This window comes from Rana temporaria, assembly GCF_905171775.1.
Source record: "Rana temporaria chromosome 2 unlocalized genomic scaffold, aRanTem1.1 chr2h, whole genome shotgun sequence".
Lineage (NCBI taxonomy): Eukaryota > Metazoa > Chordata > Amphibia > Anura > Ranidae > Rana > Rana temporaria.
Window position 1 is genome coordinate 445,504 of NW_024404413.1, and position 21,106 is coordinate 466,609.

General features: G+C 46.3%; 1 protein-coding gene across 1 annotated transcript; it reads right to left on the minus strand.

The window, feature by feature from the left end:
- Positions 1-59: 59 nt before the first annotated feature.
- On the minus strand, positions 60-19,342 carry LOC120921607 (cystatin-SN-like). The gene is made up of 3 exons (XM_040334113.1): positions 19,074-19,342; positions 17,259-17,360; positions 60-301 (listed from the first exon to the last, which is right to left on the minus strand). The coding sequence occupies exons 1-3, from the start codon at positions 19,275-19,277 to the stop codon at positions 212-214; spliced, it is 396 nt and encodes a 131-aa protein (XP_040190047.1). The 5' UTR covers positions 19,278-19,342; the 3' UTR covers positions 60-211.
- Positions 19,343-21,106: the final 1,764 nt, after the last annotated feature.

A 21,106-nucleotide genomic window follows, 5' to 3' on the forward strand; every position in this document is an offset into this window, starting at 1 on the left:
TAAGAACCAAATTTATTGATTATAGGAAGAATTGGACAATCATAGGTTATGCCATTCTAGACAGGTGGTTGCCTCAAACTGTTTTCACTTACGGGCAACATTCAAATTTAGGAATGTATCTAAGAAACACTTTGAAAATGATTACATTCACAGTACTAGTAGCCACGTTATTCAGCAGGAAGACACGGGGAAACCGTTTTCCAGGAAGACTTTATAGAACTGTACACTTCAGGCTACTAAGTGTCCTTTTCTTTTCATAGGGTACATCATACACCGAGCAAACACACCTTTCAATATGACACTGCAAAAAAAAAGAACACACAGTATAATTAATGACTAATCCAAAATTGTATATAAATTCTGAGCCCTGAGTCAGGAATTTTCCATATTTTAATATCTACAGAGGGAGGTTCATATATAAAGTGCCCCCCAAATATTATGAGCTCTAATTCAGGAATTTTCTATTATAATATCTACAAATGAAGGTTCATATAGAAAGTACCCCCCCCCCCCCCCCCAACAACTTTGAGCTCTAAATCAGGAATTTCTTATTTGAATATCTACAGATGAAGGTTCGTATAGAAAGTGCCCCCCTAAAAAAAATCTGAGCTCTAAGTCAGGAATTTCCTATTTTAATATCTACAGATGAAGGTTCATATAGAAAGTTCCCTCCAAAAATTCTGAGCCCTAAGTCAGGAAGTTTCTAATTTAATATCTACAGATGAAGGTTTATATAGAAAGTTCCTCCCAACCATTTTGAGCTCTAAATCAGGAATTTCCTATTTGAATATCTACAGATGAAGGCTCATATAGAAAGTGCCCCCCCAAATATTATGATCTCTAATTCAAAAAATTTCTATTTTTAATATCTACAGATGAAGGCTTGTATAGAAAGTACCCCCCCCATAACAAATTTGAGATCTAAATCAGGAATTTCTTATTTGAATATCTACAGATGAAGGCACATATAGAAAGTGCCCTCCAAAAATTCTGAGCCCTATGTCAGGAAGTTTCTAATTTAATATCTACAGATGAAGGTTTATATAGAAAGTGCCCCCCCCCCCCCCCCCCATATTATGAGCCCTTAAGTCAGGAGGTTTATATATCTACAATATCTACAGATGAAGGTTCACTGGGCCAGATTCACAAAAGAGATACGACGGCGTTTCTCCTGATACGCCGTCGTATCTCTGTTTCTATCTATGCGGCTGATTCATAGAACCAGTTACGCATAGATATCCATAAGATCCGACAGGTGTAATTGTTTTACACTGTCGGATCTTAGGATGCAATACCGCGGCCGCCGCTGGGGGGAGTTTGCGTCGTAAACCAGCGTCGGGTATGCAAATTAGGAGTTACGGCGGATCCACGATGGATTTTCGCGTTCGCTACGTCGCCGCTAGTCTAGTTTCCCGTCGCAAAGTTAGTCGTTTTTTTGGTGCCCTAACTTTAGTCAGCAAGCGTATTGCTGTCTAAAGTATGGCCGTCGTTCCCGCGTTGAAATTTAAAATTTAACGTCGTTTGTGTAAGCCGTCCGGGAATACGGAAGTACGCTACGCGCATCGCCGTTCGAAAAAATGACGTCACTTCGCGCAAAGCACGGCGGGAGTTAGGAAAACGGAGCATGCGCAGTAGGTCCGGCGCGGGCGCGCGCCTAATTTAAATGTTAGCCGCCCATTTGATTTGGCCCGCCTTGCGCCGGACGCATTTACGATACACCGCCGCAAGTTTCCAGGTAAGTGCTTTGTGGATCGAGCACTAAACCTGAAAACTTACGGCGGTGTAACTTAAATGGCTTAAGTTTCCAAAGGCGCAATTGTACGTGAATCTGGCCCAAAGTGCCCCCCTGAGCCTTAAATCGGGAAGTTCATACACATTCTTGGCATCAATGGCATTATGTACATCATAAGGATTTAGTGTATTGTTATTGTTTTATAGGATAGACTTCACCTATCACTGATTATCTTATTATATTATAGTTCAGCTCCAACTTACGATATACCTATGTACAGTTATAACAGGTCCACTTCCGCAGTTGTCCCCCCTGGTCGCCGTGGGAGAGTGTTCTCCGCGGTTGGCTGCGACTACCTAGCGAGTGGATGTTCTCTGTATAGGTAAGCCACACAGCATTTGTTTCCCCTAATTACTTTCTCTATATATTGTTGATACCTGAATACTTGTTTGCTGATACCTGATTGGCCTTTACATATCAATCCATATGTTTATAGCCTGTGATGCTAACAATTATGTATCATTTTTAGAAATTCTCCTGACGAAGCAACCTTGTTACAAAACTAGTTGAGATCCTGTCTTGTGTGACCCCCCTCTTTTCACCGCAACCCTGTGTTCAGGGTCTATTCCAGCTCGGTGACCTGTATGGTTGGTCTCGCAATATGTCCATCGCTTTACATTGCTGTTTTTGATGTATTTTATGATTGTGTATGTCCCTTATTTTTGATACCATGTTAATAAACTGATATATATCTTTTATCCTTACTACCTCTCTATTTTACTTCTTTCTTATGTAGTACCGATATAGTCCCCCTGCCCATCCCCTTGTTTTTGGTCTTCTGGGTCTTTGGGGTCCCCTTAGCCCTAACTCTATTCTAAATTGACTTCTAGGATGATAGTACTATTACTTTTTCTCTACTGTTTACACTAAGGCCCCGTACACACAATAGAATTTATCCGCAGATACGGTCCGCCGGACCGATGGAGTGTACACACCATCGGATTGAAATCCGCGCCGAATCCCCATCGCGGTGACGTGTCACGCCGTCGCCGCGATGATGACGGGGCGACGTGCGCGACGCTGTCATATAAGGATATCCACGCATGCGTCGAATCATTACGACGCATGCGAGGGATGGGTTCGGACGGATCGATCCGGTGAGTCTGTACAGACCATCGGATCGATCCGCGGGAGCCAATTCAAGCGGATAGATTTGTAGACATGTCTACAAATTTTTATCTGCTGGAATTGGGAAATTTCCGCGGATAAATATCCGCTGGAATGTACACACCATAGAATCTATCCGCTGAAACCGATCCGCTGAGAGAAAAAAAAAGCAAGAAAGCGATACAGGAAGCATAAGAAGAGGACTAGGCACAGTCCTATACATAAACATATATATATATGGATATTACATTTCTTCTCTCTCTTCAGCTCTATTTATTGTTCACAGATTACTGCCGAAGGAGATTATAATATCTGTATCACTGATAATTTTCAATCCATTCCTCTAAGGTAGATATAGTAAACAAAATACTCGCTACTTTTAAACTAAATTCCAGATTACCCGAAGTATTCCATCTAGCCCTAAATATCCATATATTCTCTATATAATGGACTAATTCCCTCGTTATCCCCGTAGCACTTCCTTCCTCATTTTATCCCCTCATTCCCTCCCCCCTTATCCCTACCTCTAGACCCCTATCTTCACCTCTTCCGTTCCTCCGGCCGTCTATGTCCTCCCCCCACGTGCGATATAATCTCTCTTCTATTTCCCTTCTTTCTTCCATCTATTAAGCTTTCTACTGTTCCCCTAGTAGCTTTTTACCTTCTTCTGATTTTACAAATAGTTCCCAAGGTGCCCATATCATTTTAATTTTCTCTTTCTTATCTATTGTTCTTGGGAGGAGTTTCTCCATTATCCCTATTTTCCTTACTTTTTTCAGCCACATAGATATTGGAGGTGCCTCGGGGTCTTTCCATTTTGTTGCAATGCAACTTTTTGCCGCATTTATCAGATGACATATCATTGATCCCTTATATCTTACCGGAGAAATTTCAGCATGATATAGTAGAAAAAACGAGGGGTCATCTGGAATCTGATATTCCGTAAATACTTGTGTAATTCTCCGAACGGTTTCCCAAAATTGTCGTATTATTGGACATCCCCAAAATGTATGTAACATTGTCCCTTTCTCCCCACAGCCTCTCCAACATCTATCTGACATTTCAGGAAAAAATATATTTAACCGCACTGGCGTATAATACCATCTTGTTAATATTTTATAATTTAATTCTTGTATTTTCGTACATCTTGAAGAATTTAATGCTAAGTTTATAATATTTTGACTTTGTATTGGGGAAAAGATTTGGCCTAAGTCTCTCTCCCATTTGACTAGGCTCGACATTCTAAAGTCTTCTGGTGGTGCAGTCAATAATATATACATTTTAGAGACTATATGGGCTAGTGGTTCCTTTCCTCCACAATACTCCTCAAACTTTGTAAGTGCCCGTTTATACTTTTCTGCACCACCCAGAGTCTCCAAGAAATGTCGTACCTGTCGCGCTTGCCATATCGGTATCCCACAACTCCCTCCCCCTTGTGCTATTTCTCCTATTGTCATCCACCCCCTTTCTCCCAAAAAGTGGGAGGCTTGAAATCTACCATTTTCTTTTAATTTCTTGAATATATAAGATTCCATGCCTGGCTGAAATTCTGGATTTCCTATTATCGGATATAGGGGGGAGTTTTTAGTCGAGAAATTCGAGTTATGACATACTTTATTTCCAATCCACAGGGTTGGACCTATCGTTGGGTGGGTTTTAACTGTAAGGGGTAATGCGGAATAGCACCATATTGCCGTATTCAACGGTACAGGGTACATTTGTTGCTCTATAGTGATCCACAATTTATAATCCCCATGTCTACTCCAGTCTGCTATCCTTCCCAGCTGGGCTGATTGATAGTATTTTAACATATCTGGTGCTGATATCCCTCCCTCCTTCTTGGGTAGGATCAATAGTTTCCTACCGATCCTAGGCCTTTTACTCCCCCATATAAATTTTGTAAATAGGGCCCGAACTTGATTGAAGTACAACATGGGGATCTGAATTGGTAAAGCTTGAAAAAGATAAAGAAATTTTGGCACTACACTCATTTTTAAAATATTGGATCTCCCAAACCAAGAGTGAATCCCTCTACTCCATCCATCAAGCATTATTCTGACTGTACCCAGTAATGGCTTAAAGCGGATGTTCCGCCAAAAAAAAATATTAAAAGCCAGCAGCTACAAATACTGCAGCTGCTGACTTTTAATATTAGGACACTTACCTGTCCTGGAGTCCAGCGGCGTCCGCAGCAGATGACGAGCGATCGCTCGTCACCCTGCTGCTCCCCCCTCCATCCACGCTGAGGGAACCAGGAAGTGAAGCGCTGCGGCTTCACTGCCCGGTTCCCTACGGCGCATGCGCGAGTCGCGCCGCGCCCGCCGATTGGCTCCCGCTGTGTGCTGGGAGCCGAGTGTTCCCAGCACACAATGGGGGGGGGCGACGGGATGTGACGCAATGCCCGTCTTTTGCCCGTGAATGCTGGGCCGGAAGTGGGTGCAAATACCTGTCTTTAGACCCCCCCTCCCCCCTGAAAGGTGTAAAATGTGACACCGGAGGGGGGGAGGGTTCCGATCAGCGGGACTTCACTTTACGGTGGAGAACCGCTTTAACATTTAGTTCAAAAGTATCCTTTAGATCTGGTGGCATTTGTGTCCCCAAATAATACAATGCCCTCGTCGTCCACTTAAACTTAAAACTATATTCCAAACCATTTTTAATCAACTCCGGCAGAGCGACCCCCATTGCTTCAGATTTACTATAATTTATTTTGAAGTTTGACATCTTCCCGTACAGTTCTACTTCTTTCATTAAATTTGGAAGGGATATCTGTGGTTTTATTAGGGAGAAGAGCATATCATCTGCGTAAGCCGATACTTTATATTCCCTCCCTCCTAATTGAATGCCCACTATATCTCTGTTCTGTCTGATCTTATTTAATAGTGGTTCTAATGTCAATGCGAATAATAAGGGCGACAGGGGGCAGCCCTGCCTTGTACCATTTGTAATTGCCAGAAGCTCAGAGTATACCCCATTCACTTTTACTAAGGCTCTGGGTCCCGCATACACCCCCGCTATCCACTGTAACATCCGCTCTCCCAACCCCATTTGTTTTACTGTTCCCAGCATAAACTCCCAATTCACTCTATCGAATGCCTTCTCTGCGTCCGAATTCAGGAAAACACTCGATATCTTCTTTTTATTTGCTTGATTTATTACATTTAACACTTTAATAGTACTATCTCTCGCTTCTCTAGTTGGTATAAACCCAACTTGATCCAAATGTACCAGTTTTGATAGATAGGGCTGTATGCGGGATGCCAAAATCTTTTTTTAAATTTTAATGTCTACATTTATTAATAATATTGGTCTATAACTAGTACATGCCCCTGCATCTTTCCCTTCTTTTGGGATGATCGTAATATGTGCTAATAACGCCTCCGGGGGTAACGTTCCAGTTTGTCCTACTGTATTAAATAATTTCGTCATATAGGTCCCTAGTAATGTACTGAAACTTTTATAGTATTGTATGGTGAACCCGTCTGGTCCTGGGACTTTACCATGTTTTATTGTTTTCATTATTGATTGCACTTCCTCCAGAGTAATTGGTTTTTCTAGATCCCTTCGTTCTGGAGATGTTAATCTAGTCAGAGCTGCTGAGGATATATATTTCTCCACAGCCCCAGAGGGGTTCTCCTTCCCTTGAAGGTTATATAACGAGGCATATATTTAAATCATTTTGATTAGGTGGATAACACACCTGGGCTCTTTTTTTCATGATCACCGTTGAAACAAGAATCGCCACTACGAGGATTGATTTTCCATCTTCTCTCCACGTGTGGCTCTGCTTCCTCTAAACCCAACGGTATCTGCTTTTTGTGCTCCCAAATTTTTGGGTAGCAGCATCTTGCTATATTAACTTGGGAACTGCCTGGACTGGCTTTATGAGCTCAATCTAGGCTAATTGCCTGACTACCAATGTCAAATCTGAAGAAGATATCAAAATCTTTCTTGACAGAATGTTTGGTCTACTTAAGCGCAAGTCCCACTTGCACTGGAATACCGAATACTTCAAACAGTATATTAGAGAAGATACTTGCCCTCTAGGCCAACGGATCCAGTTATTCCCTACCATCAAAGATCCGTCTCCCAGCCTCAAATCTACCTGGGAGAAAACCTTGACGCATTGCAGCCTAGAATTAATGAAAATACTTACCAACCAATATGCTCTTGATATGATCTCCCTGGACAGCGAGATCGATCGTCTCAATACCCAACATCATCACCTCATGGACGCCACCACCTTCCTAGCTAAATGGAAGGAAGTCAGAGTGCGCCTGGAGGTGATGAATAGAGATATTATTACCAAAAAACAGGCAAAATACGTCAATTACAAACTAGCCTTCTCTGAAGGCTTTGCCTATAAATGGACTGAACGTTCTAATGGCCTCCCAAAAATAACAGGCCTCCCCAAACCCCTACTATTGACTGTAACGGACCTATGCATGCTTCCGGGACATCGATAATCTTCATGCAGGGAGGACTACAAGGAACTGCATGGCTTGGCACAATTGGATGTACCACATTGTATTCTGAGCTCAAAGGGTTAATTGGACAAGGGTCTCTTTCATTGCTGAATGCTAATGTACCCATTGCATAGCTAATGAACTCTCTTTTTGTGTAGGTAACAGCCCCCTGTGAGGTGTATGCTGATGGGGATTATGTGTGAGTGATAATTGTTTTAAAGGTTAATTGAATTCTATTGTCTGATCAAGCTAAGTTTAGGAGCCAAAACGGCTAGCGACTGATTGGCTCAAGGGAATGTCATTATTTCAAAGTATGTGTATTGAAGCCCCCCCTGGGTAGGGGGGGGTGTCATTTGTTTCTGTACAGTTTGTAACCAGATATAAGGAGGAAAAATGTGGCATTAAAAGTCAGTCCTGCTTGACTCTGCAAACGTAGCCCGTCTCGTTTCTTGAAAGGGCGTTCGATGGGATATACCGGCGGTACCTGCATATCGTAGCTTGCCAGGGAAAAGGACGTCTCTAACGGCTGAGACCCTCTCACTACATGGGTAGCCGTTACATTGACTATTCAGAATCTGACTCTTTACCTCTTCCTTTCTCTCTCTTTCCACAGGTCCACGCCCAACTGGGACCTCGGCACCTAACACGACATGCAAACGCACTCAACGCAATGGCACCCAGGAAGGGTAAAAAGACCTCTACCAAGCCCCAATCGGCACACACCCCTGGAGAGCCCTCACCGGAGGCCAATTTGGCCACCGGGGGAACTCCCATTGCACCAGCACCCTCTACTACCCTTCACCACTTCATTCCCAAAGCTTTGGGCTCAATGATGACAAATCCTAGGAAAGCCCTTCTAGATATCGATTTTTTAGATCTGACATCCCCCGATCTCAAAAAACAACAATTAAAGATCGACACATTTACCCGCAAAGTATCACTAACACCATTACCCAGTCAACCCCCAATACCGATCAATTAAACATTATCAACCTTTCCCCTATTTCATTATCTATTGAGGAACTATCTGTATTACAACTCTGCCTTGGTTTCTGTCCTCTAGACCCACTACATGTCACAGAAACCATTAAAGACTTATACCTCTTTGCACGCAATCTTTCTTTTAAATACATGTACGATTCAGATCGCCAAAATACCAATTTGGAACGAGAACTATCTGAACGTACCAAACATTTTTCTATGGCTGAGTTTCGTGCTCTACATGATTTAATGCTTTTGGATGATGAGGGCTCCACCGATGATCCCCCCTCGGTCTCAACTACTGAGACGTCCAGGATCCCCGCTGGAAGCCCCCTATCAATCCCTATGACCGTATCTACAGTCGCTAGCAACCCCCCGGAGATTCCCCGACCTAATGACATGCCCAACAATATGGGTATTTCTACAAGCCTCGATCAAAGACCTCAAACGTAACCAGTGGCAGGAATTTCCTTCCAACTTCAGCCCTCATCAACAGACTGCACTGAAACAGCTACAGCAATGTAAGGAAATTATCATAAAACCGTCCGACAAAGGCGGCAATATTGTGGTCATGACACACCTTCAATACCGTACAATGTGTTACACTGTACTAGATAATCCAACTTGGTACAAACCGATTCCTATGTCCTGTACTCAAGTATTTATCAATGAATTTTGCGAGCTGTGTACGGGTGCATTCTGGCAGGGCCTGATTGACAAGGAGACCCTTAGCTACCTTATTCCCAAACATCCTAGGACCCCAACGTTCTACACTTTACCTAAGACACACAAAAAACTTTCACAGCTTCCTGGTCGACCGATCGTGTAGATCATGCCAGCAAATTCGTTGATTATTTTCTTATGCCTCACGTCATAAGTTTACCTTCCTATATTCAGGACACATCTGATCATTTACGACACATAGAGGGGATCCAGGTCCCTCCGGACTCCCTCCTCGTGGCGATTGACGTCGAGACCCTTTACTCAAGCATTCCCCCTGAGCAGGGAGTCCTGACGGCTGGATCCTTCTTGATTGGAACAGGATCACACTTCCTGGCTTCTAAATGAATTCCTTTTGAAATTGCTAACGTTTATTTTAACTCAGAACTATTTTATTTTTGAGGACCACTACTTTCTACAATGCCAAGGAGTAGCCATGGGCACCTCGTGTGCCCCTGCCTACGCCAATTTATATCTTGGTGCTTGGGAGAGAAGAACCTTTTCCAACAAGGCCTACCACACTTTTTTACAGTCAGTACTTTGTTGGTACCGCTTTATTGATGACCTGTTCATTGTGTGGACGGGCTCCTCAACGATATTGGATGAATTCGTCCACGCATTGAACCAAAATTCTGACAATTTATTCTTCACTGTATCCTCTGACGAGAAACAGATCCCTTATTTAGATCTTTTGATTACTAAAAATCCTGATGGTTCCTTGGGCACAGATTTATACCATAAACCCACAGCAGGTAACACATTGTTACATGCCTCTAGTGCCCACCCTAAATCCCTAGTGCGCAGTATTCCATTTGCGCAATATTTGTGCTTACGTAGAAACTGCGTGAAGGGATATACCCCCACTACTCTAAGAAAAGCTTTTAATAAAGCGAATGCTTGTACTAGAACCTCCTTGCTGTATACTACTCTACGCATTCCCAGGAGACCCATGGCAGGGATTATCACCAAATTTCCGGCTCATCACGGTCAACTGCATAGCATCCTAAATAGGCACTGGCACTTGTTATCAGACCATCACATCCTCAGTAAGCATATCTGCAGCACCCCGGAATTGGTCTTCCGTCGTGCAAAGTCACTTAAGGACCGTCTGACCAGCAGCCACTACAAAGCTGCCGATGCCCCTCGTTCGGGACCCAGGGGCACATCACGATATGGGCACTGCCCCAGATGCCCTTGGATCCTGGAGGGACACACACAGAGACTCCCCAATAGAGAACTTTTTTCCCCCCGTTTTTCAGCCAACTGTGGGACTACTGGGGTGATCTATTTGATGCTGTGCAGTTGCCGTGCATTTTATGTCGGCAAGACTATTCGGGAATTCCGCCAACGTATTGGCGACCACCTGTATTGTTCGACCAATGGGAAATTGACCACCATTGGTAGACACATAGGTCTTCATCATAAATACAATCCCCTAGCGGTACAATTCATGGCTCTAGAGGCCTTGGCCATTGACCCCAGGGGAGGAGATCGAACGGCACTCTGGATCGAACGGCTGAATGCCATGACACCCCCTGGCCTCAATGAGGTTAATTCATACAAACCATTTCTATAGGTTAACAATCTACTACTTTAAAATGAAGTTGCTTTCATTGGCTCTACCCCTTTGATAAACCTGGCCCTAGGATGCGCTGTTGTTCTACCCAACGACAAGTAAGTACATCCTTGGACTCTCCCCATGGTTATTTTAACCCTGAGCCTGGCATATCTACAGGCTATAGATAATCCATTGCACCTGAGTACCTTGTCCCTTACTCTGACCTTTGTTATACCCCATAGGCTTTATATCTACAAGTGAACCTACAATTGATGGCACACCCGAACCTTTCACACATAGGTTTATTGTGCGGCTCCTGATAACCACATGCCGTTCATCTCCACTTGGGTCCTAGGGCCCCCTTTATCCTAATATTTTAATAATACCCAGGTATTTTATGAGCAATCACTTAATCTAACCTCATTCCTTTCCCTATTTATTATCTTCTACTCACCTCCATCCCTTCCTGGCACTATTAACAGCCACACATACCCTATCTTTCCCTCTCCTGTTCTCCCCCCCCCCTCCTTTCCCCTTCCCTTTCCTTATTCCATTTTTTACCTTAAGTTATTTTCCTCCCCTTTCCGTCCACCTCCTCCCTCTACTTTTCTGTCCCCTCTTCCCCCTCCCCTCTCCTTGCCCCTTTCTTGCTTTCTGTTCCTTTTCCCTCTTTCCTTCACCCTTCCCTTACCCCTCCCCCCCCCTCACCCCCTTCTCTCCCCATATCACCCCTCCATACCCTCCCGCTTCCCTGTTTTGTTCCCCACCCCCTCCCATTCTCTCTCCTACTTTATTGGCCCGCTTTCCCTCTCTTTTACCCCCCCCTCCATTTTTTTAACCCCCCCCCTTTTTTCCTTTCCCTAATATGATCTCCTTGGTTTTAAGGGGTCTTGGCACTTACCTTAACACAACATTTATGGTGTTTTGCACTATCATCACGGTGGCACTTTTGTTTCACTATTATCTTATTATATTATAGTTCAGCTCCAACAGTTATAACAAGTCCACTTCCGCAGTTGTCCCCCCTGGTCGCCGTGGGAGAGTGTTCTCCGCGGTTGGCTGCGACTACCTAGCGAGTGGATGTTCTCTGTATAGGTAAGCCACACAGCATTTTGTTTCCCCTAATTACTTTCTCTATATATTGTTGATACCTGAAAACTTGTTTGCTGATACCTGATTGGCCTTTACATATGTATCCATTTATAGCCTGTGATGCTAACTGTGATGCATTTGCCTATATGTCTCAGTGTAATTCTCCCTGCTTGCCCTGGGTAATTCTGTCCTCGGCTAACAGGTTATTGACGTGCTAATGTCCCCTCACTATTTCTAAAGGTTAATTGATCTATTGTGTTGTGTGAAGGAGATCTGTGTTTAAGTAGCTTGTGTTAATTATTCTGATTGCTTCAGTGTAGTAATTAACTCCACTGATGTCTTTATCTAAAGAAATGTGTCTGCATGGTCGGCTCCGACTTGTCTCCTATAATCTGTATGGGAACCCCCACTGTGTGAGGGGGGGCGTTCCTAACAGGTTGTAACCACATATAAGCTGAGTTTTTGTGTCATTAAAGTCTCTTGTTCCAGCATTAAGCCTTGGCATGTGTGGCTTATTATGGCGATTCCAGGAGGGGATGTTCTTGTATGGGGAGAAGGGAATGCTTGACGGGGATATCATTCTAATACCGTCACAAATGGTTGGCAGCAGCGGGATTTTCCCTTCTATTCCCCTTCACACCCGGATTCCAAGCAGACACTGGAAGAACTACTGGAAGTTCGTGGAAGGATTGCTAGCAACAAAACCAAGCGTGTCATCATAGCAGAATCAATGGAGATAGACCAGGAGGACGGGATTGCAGCAACGCCAGCAGTACAAGAGATGGAGACACCAGTGATTCAGGAGGAGGAATCGCCAGCCAACAAGCTAATGAGAGAGAAGCTAGCATGGTTCGGCCCGAACCCAACGACGGATGTGGTGCTGAAAGTGATGGACCTGTTAGCAAAGGCAGAACTACAGAAGGCTAAACAAATAAGAGACGCAGAACTACAGGAGGCTAAACAAATAAGAGACGCAGAGCTACAGAAGGATAAACAAATAAGAGACGCAGAACTACAGAAGGATAAACAAATAAGAGACGCAGAGCTACAGTTAAAACTGGCAGCAGTCCAACAAGCAGCCGCACATTCTCCGAACAGTGAGTACAGCAGAGCAGACACAAGGAAGATTCCGTTTGGCGCTTTTAAAGCTTTTGATGAAAAGGACTATGAAATTGATAACTACCTGGCAGATTTTGAGCGACAATGTAACCTGCACCGAATAGCTAGAGGAGAGTGGGTTGCAATATTGTCAGGCAAACTGTCAGGCAAAGCTTCTGATGCTTTCCGGACCGTGCCAGATCAGGATATCCATAGCTACGCCCGGGTTAAAGAAGCGCTCCTGGCTCGTTATGCAGTAACCCCAGAGTCCCACCGACAGAAGTTCAGGGACTCACGCAAAACCACGAAAGACTCTTACGCGGAATGGGCATGCCAGTTGTCCCTGTCGGCCTCTAACTGGGTTAACAGCAGCCAGGCCACCACCGCAGAGGACATTCTGCAACTAATGCTCCTGGAGCAATTTTACAATCACATCCAGACGGATGTCAAAGATTGGGTGAGAGATCGCAGGCCCATGACTCTACCAGAGGCCGCGAAGTTGGCAGATGAATATGCGGATACTCGCAAGACAAACCAGGTCACACCACGGGTACAACCTCCACGACCAACGGCGCCCTCACACCCACCAGCCGCTAGATACCAACCACCTAACAGACCGATGACATCTAGCCCTCGCTATCCACGCCAGGAGGACAACGAACAACGCTGCTTCCGGTGCAAACAGCTGGGTCACTTCAAGCAGAATTGCCCCATGAACGACAACACCAGGTCAAATTGGTCTCAACCTGGGTACCGCCCACCAGCAGCAGCCCATTGTGTAGACTCGGCTTGGGATCTCCAGGAGCTGGGTCCGGAAGAACCATCGGACACCATTTACGAAGTCCTCACGGTACAATCTGGTATTACGGACAACAGGGAACACCATTGTCAGCTGGTCATGGGCGACAGCCATGAGCTGGAGGGGCCCTGGAGGGAGCTGGGCAGAAAGAGGCACCGCCGGCTACCCCCCAAGAAGAAGAGGTCCTGGAAGCCGTATAACAAGCTGACCTGGGAGGAGAAGAAGCGACTGGAGGAGAGGGAGTCGCAGCGGGCGTCCCAGATGCGGGCCGAGATGTTCGCCAAGGGCCCACCGGTGGCCCCTTACACCACCACCCAGTTCCTGATGATGAAGGACCACGTGGAGAGCCTGCAGGACATGAGCAAGCAGGAGCTGATCCGTGAGTACATGGAGCTGGAGGAGTGCATAAGCCGCATGGAGGAGGAGAACAACCACCTGAGGTCACAGCAGGCTGACCCCCCCCAGGCTCCATGAACTGGAGATGGAGCTGGAGAAGCTCAAAGAGGAGAACTGGCGGCTGCGGAGGGAGCAGAGGGTGGCTGACCCTATGGGGCCCTGATTCCCCCCCCCCCCCGAACTCTGAGCACCAGTGCTACAGCATTTCAACAAATATAACTTTTTCTTTTTATGAATCTCCTGTGACTGTCACTTCAGAGCCATAACCTGGCCCTCCCATAGCGGGACACCTAGATGGCGGCACACAGACCCATTCGCCGTCTTCACACTGACTTCTGGTGACTTTGCAGATCGCATAAAGACTTTCGGACTGACCGGCGTGTGATCTGACTACCCGGTGGCATACTTGAGTCTGAAGCAGTTGCCAAGGGAGGTCAGTCACGCCAAACGGAGTTAACCTCGGACTAAAAGCTCTAAACCCGTCAACCCTACTGGACCAGGGAAGGTCCAACCGGGTTTGCCGTAGCAGGGAGAAAAAGGGGGGCCATTGTGATGCATTTGCCTATATGTCTCAGTGTAATTCTCCCTGCTTGCCCTGGGTAATTCTGTCCTCGGCTAACAGGTTATTGACGTGCTAATGTCCCCTCACTATTTCTAAAGGTTAATTGATCTATTGTGTTGTGTGAAGGAGATCTGTGTTTAAGTGGCTTGTGTTAATTATTCTGATTGCTTCAGTGTAGTAATTAACTCCACTGATGTCTTTATCTAAAGAAATGTGTCTGCCTGGTCGGCTCCGACTTGTCTCCTATAATCTGTATGGGAACCCCCACTGTGTGAGGGGGGGGCGTTCCTAACAGGTTGTAACCACATATAAGCTGAGTTTTTGTGTCATTAAAGTCTCTTGTTCCAGCATTAAGCCTTGGCATGTGTGGCTTATTATGGCGATTCCAGGAGCAGATGTTCTTGTATGGGGAGAAGGGAATGCTTGACGGGGATATCATTCTAATACCGTCACACTAACAATTATGTATAATTTTTTTAAATTCTCCTGACGAAGCAACCTTGTTGTGAAACTAGTTGAGATCCTGTCTTGTGTGCCCCCCCCCCCTTCTTTTCACCGCAACCCTGTGTTCACGGTCTATTCCAGCTCGGTGACCTGTATGGTTGATCTCGCAATATGTCCATCGCTTTACATTGCTGTTTTTGATGTATTTTATGATTATGTATGTCCCTTGTTTTTGATACCATGTTAATAAACTGATATATATATATATATATATATATATATATTTTATCCTTACTACCTCTCTATTTTACTTCTTTCTTATCTAGTCCCCCTGCCCCTCCCCTTGTTTTTGGTCTTCTGGGCCTTTGGGGTCCCCTTAGCCCTAACTCTATTTTAAATTGACTTCTAGGATGATAGTACTATTACTTTTTCTCTACTGTTTACACTAAAAGGCTTATATTTAAACCTATCACTGAAGATTGAACAATGAAGAAAAACCCAATGGCAAGGCTGTATATAAAATCCATTAAAAGAGGTTGCAATTCTAGGAAAATGGCAAGCTTGTATGCAGATGGGGGGGGGAGGGAAGTGATGGGAACAAGGACCCCTACATTTTGTGGAAGAGATCAACACCAAGCTTGGGCAACTCTAAACAAATAGGGGGCAGATCCACAAAAGGATTACGCCGGCGTATCTATTGATACGCCGGCGTAATTTAAAAATTCCTGCGTCATATCTTTATTTTGTATCCACAAAACAAGATACGACGGCATCTCGGGTCCATCCGACAGGCGTACGTCTTAGTACGCCGTCGGATCTTAGATGCAATTTTTCGGCGGCCACTAGGTGGCGTTTCCGTCGAAATCCGCGTCGAGTATGCAAAATAGCCATTTACGGCGATCCACGAACGTACGTCCGGCCGGCGCATTTTTTTACGTCGTTTGCGTTCGGCCTTTTCCGGCGTATAGTTAAAGCTACTGGGCCAGATTCATCAAGAGATACGACGGCGGATCTCCTATATGAGGGGTAGCTAATGTTAAGTATGGCAGTCGTTCCTGCGCCGAGTTTCAAATTTGTACGTTGTTTGCGCAAGTCGGTCCGGAATACGGATGGCCGTAATTTACGTTGCCGCCGAAAACAATGACGTCCTAGCGACGTCATTTGGAGCATGCGCACTGGAAAATTTCGCCGGCGGCGCATGCGCAGTTAAATCGGCGCGGGAACGCGCCTGATTTAAATTGTACACTCCCCCTAGCCGCGGAATTTGAATTCCGCCGGGGGAGTTACGATCCGCCGGTGCAAGTTTCGAGGCAAGTGCTTTGTGAATATTGCACTAGCCTCGCAAAATTGCACCGGTGGATCGTAAATGACATAGATTACGCGGATCTAAAGATCCGCTAATCTATCTGAATCTAGCCCACTGTCATGAGGCGTACTCAATGTTAAGTATGGCCGTCGTTCCCGCGTCGAATTTTGAAATTTTTACGTCGTTTGCGTAAGTCGTTTGCGAATAGGGATTTGCGTAGAATGACGTCACCGTCGGAAGCATTGGCTGGTTCCGGGTTAATTTTCGAGCATGCGCACTGGGATACCCCCACGGACGGCGCATGCGCAGTTAAAAAAAACGTTGTTTACGTCGGGTCACGACGTATTTACATAAAACACGCCCCCATTACATCCATTTGAATTAGGTGCCCTTACGCCGCCAGAGATACACTACGCCGCCGTAACTTACGGCGCAAATTCTTTGTGGATTCGAAAAAAAAAAGATAAGTTACGGCGGCGTAGTGTATGTTAGATACGCTGCGCCCGGCGGGAAGATTACGCGCAGGTACGTGGATCTGCCCCTTGATCTACGAGAATGACTAGGGGGGTTGTGACGGAATCTTCCTGGTTTCATTGGTTATTCCCTTTTTTTTTGCTTCCGCTTGCGCTATATATCCGAATTGCAAAAATGCTTTGCATATCCTTCATACCCGCTAAATAATATGGTTAAGATTCTTTAAATATTATGTTTTCAATTGATTGATATCCAATTTTTTTCCTGTCAACTGCCATATTATTACAGCAGTGAGCTGTCACACAATTGGGTTGACTTTATCCAATGGACATATGTTGGGTTCAGCCTTAGGTACTGAACAAGTTTTTAAAGAAATTCTATTTTTTTTGGCTTTGAATGGCGGGGGGGGGGGGGGGGGCTGTTGATTCAGTTGGTGAATTGGATAATATAATGACTGGAGTACCTTGGATGATGGCTTCTCACAAGATGGAGAATTTTTACTGTTCTTCTTGCATTGTGTTTGTACCAGCACTATGGTCAGGTCATAGTTCATCCCAGCCACTACCTATAGAAGTATAAAAATACAATTCAAATGATGTGTTACCGTGTTCTAAGGCAGGAGACTCCACATTTTTCAGTATGAGGACCACACCTCCTTCAAATCAAATCCTTCCTGACATCAGGTTCCCCATCAGAGTCCCCCCATACATCAGTGTCCCCATCAGAGGCCCCCTATACATCAGTGTCCCTATCAGAGGCCCCCTATACATCAGTGTCCCCATCAGAGGCCCCCTATACATCAGTGTCCCTATCAGAGTCCCCCCTATACATCAGTGTCCCCATCAGAGGCCCCCTATACATCAGTGTTCCCATCAGAGGCTCCCTATACATCAGTGACGCCATCAGAGGCCCCCCTTACATCAGTGTCCCCATCAGAGGCCCCCCTTACATCAGTGACCCCATCAGAGGCCCCCTATACATCAGTGTCCCTATCAGAGGTCCTCTATACATCAGTGTCCCCATCAGAGGCCCCCAATACATCAGTGACCCCATCAGCGGCCCCCTATATATCAGTGTCCCCATCAGAGGCCCTCTATACATCAGTGTCCCCATCAGAGTCCCCCCATACATCAGTGTCCCTATCAGAGGCCCTCTATACATCAGTGTCCCCATCAGAGGCCCCCTATACATCAGTGTCCCCATCAGAGGCCCTCTATACATCAGTGTCCCCATCAGAGGCCCCCTATACATCAGTGTCCCCATCAGAGTCCCCCCATACATCAGTGTCCCCATCAGAGGCCCTCTATACATCAGTGTCCCCATCAGAGGCCCTCTATACATCAGTGACCCCATCAGCGGCCCCCTATACATCAGTGACCCCATCAGAGGCCCCCTATACATCAGTGACCCCATCAGAGGCCCCCCTTACATCAGTGACCCCATCAGAGGCCCCTCTTACATCAGTGACCCCATCAGAGGCCCCCTATACATAAGTGTCCCCATCAGAGTCCCTCTATACATCAGTGACCCCATCAGAGGCCCCCCTTACACCAGTGTCCCCATCAGAGGCCCCCTATACATCAGTGACCCCATCAGAGGCCCCCTATACATCAGTGACCCCATCAGAGGCCCCCCTTACATCAGTGACCCCATCAGAGGCCCCTCTTACATCAGTGACCCCATCAGAGGCCCCCTATACATAAGTGTCCCCATCAGAGTCCCTCTATACATCAGTGACCCCATCAGAGGCCCCCCTTACACCAGTGTCCCCATCAGAGGCCCCCTATACATCAGTGTCCCCATCAGAGGCCCCCTATACATCAGTGTCCCCATCAGAGGCCCCTTACATCAGTGACCCCATCAGAGGCCCCCTATACATCAGTGTCCCCATCAGAGTTCTTCATCAAAGCCCCCATCCCCCACACCATGGGCCCTTTTAGAGTCCTTCCTTAAATCAGGCCCTCCTTCCGAGTCCCTCTTTACATCAGGTCTCCATTGGAGTCCCCCTTTACATCAGTGTCCCTCCTTACATCAGGTCTCCATTACAACACCCCTTACACCAGGTTCCCCATTAGAGTCCCTACTTACATCAGGTCCCTGTTAGAGAACCCCTTACATCGGTAACCTCATCCTGGCCCCCCCCCCCCCAATAATACACTACACACATATAAAGATCACCGTAAAAAGGGACAGGATATACTGTATTTTTTTCCCATGCACAAGACTGAATGCATACAGTGAGTACAGTCCCCCCCCCCAGCTGTGACAAACACATTACCTGCTGAGAAGCGTCTTCAAGGGAAATCATCTTGGCTAGGTTGTTACCATCGCTATTCTTGTTGTACTGAGAGACACAGAATACCGCTATGTCTTGCACAGCCTTGCTGTTTTTGTCAGCGGGTTCCCACCCTCCTTGGATACCCTGGCTGAGAGACAGGGGGGCCCACAGCAAGAATATGATAAGAGCTCCAAGACCAGCCATGATGGTTTCCACAATCACCACCACTCTCTGACAGAGGTTGTGGGCGAGGGAAACACAGCCATATATGAGCCCCGAACTCCTCCCAGGACACATTGTCTCTGACCAGGAGCCCTGCACGTGCAGCGACACGGCATCTTGGCAGAGATCAGGAGGGAGGTCAGTTCATCAAGCTGGCAATGTGAACACAGATACGTGTCCCTTAACCACTTCAGCCCGAGACATTATGCAGGTTAAGGACCTTGCCCCTTTTTGCGATTCGGCACTGCGTCGCTTTAACTGACAATTGCGCGGTTGTGCGGCGTTGTTTACCAAACAAAATTGACGTCCTTTTTTTCCCACAAATAGAGCTTTCTTTTGGTGGTATTTGATCACCTCTGCGCTTTTTATTTTTTGCGCTATAAACAGCAATATGCGATTTTTTTCGTGACTGCGACATTACGGCGGACACATCGGACACTTTTGACTCTATTTTGAGACCATTGCCATTTTCACAGCGAAAAGTGCTATAAAAATGCACTGATAACTGTGAAAATGACACTGGCCGTGAAGGGGTTAACCAGGAGGGGGCACTGAAGGGTTCAAGTGTGCCCTAAGGGAGTGATTCTTACTGAGGGGGGGCGTGGCTGTTGCGTGTGACGTCACTGATCGACGTTACCTAACACAGGGAACAGACGATCAGTGACAGCCACACTAGGAAGCACGGAGAAGGTTTGTTTACACTCACCTCTCCCCGTTCTTCCTCTCTCTGACCGGATCGCGGGACACCGGCGGTGATCGGGTACGCTGTTCCCGCGGGGATGGTCACGGAGGAGAGGATCGGGTCGCGAGCACGCCCCACGGCTGAGCTCTTAAAGGGGACGTACACGTACACCCTTGTGCCCAGCCGTGCCATTTTGTTGACGTATATCGTCGCACAGCGGTCCTCAAGTGGTTAAAGAGGAAGTAGACCCTCTTAAAAAAATTCGGAAAAAAAAACCCCTGCAAGAAAAGGGCATAATGAGCTAGTATGCAAAGCATACTAGCTCATTATGTATTACTTACCTAAGATCGAAGCCCCCGCAGTGGTGCTCGTTCCTCTCCTCCACCGCCGCCATCTTTCCCCGAGTGTCTTCCTCGTATCGCGGCTCCGGCGCTGTGATTTGCCGGAGCCGCGATGACGTCACTAACGGCATGATCGCCGTTCGTAACGGCACGCTCAGTGCGCCTGCGCGCCGCTGTCATCGGTGCAGGTCTTTTGGAAATATCTCCTAAACCGTGGAGGCTTAGGAGATGTTTCCGGCACCCACAGGTGAGCCTTAATCTAGGCTTACCTGTAGATGAAAGTGGTCTGTAAGGGTTTACAACCACTTACGGTCCTGAGCTCCATGACTGCGCCTGTGGGACCCGCGGACCCGATCACTGCCGGTGTCCCGCGATCGGGTTTACAGAGCTGAAGAACGGGGAGAGGTGAGTGTATTGAGCGGTGGAGGAGCGGTAAACACACGGCTCCTTCACCGCTCCAAAGATGCGGCTAGCAGGACTTTTGGAGCGGTCCTGCTAGCGCACCGCTCCAGTGTGAAAGCCCCTCGGGCTTTGACCGCCATTTTATTCTCTCGGGTGTTAGAACCCCCAAACATTATATAAACATTATACATTGTTTTTTTTTCTAAGTAATTTTCTAGCAAAAAAAAATTGTTTTTAACCACTTAAGGACCGCCGCACGACGATATACTTAGACAGAATGGCACGGCTGGGCACATGGACGTATATATACGTCCTCTTTAAGAGCCCAGCCGTGGGTCGCGAGCGTGCCGCTGGACCCGATCGCCGCCGGTGTCCCGCGATCAGTC

What these genes read in the sequence shown, in the direction of transcription:
- LOC120921607 (XM_040334113.1), bottom strand. Translation starts at nt 19,277, where the DNA reads ATGGCTGGTCTTGGAGCTCTTATCATATTCTTGCTGTGGGCCCCCCTG. An exon ending in TTGAAGACGCTTCTCAGCAG is followed by an intron (nt 17,361 to 19,073) that starts GTAATGTGTTTG and finishes ATACTTCTATAG; the next exon opens with GTAGTGGCTGGGATGAACTA. An exon ending in GTGAGAAGCCATCATCCAAG is followed by an intron (nt 302 to 17,258) that starts GTACTCCAGTCA and finishes TTTTTTTTGCAG; the next exon opens with TGTCATATTGAAAGGTGTGT.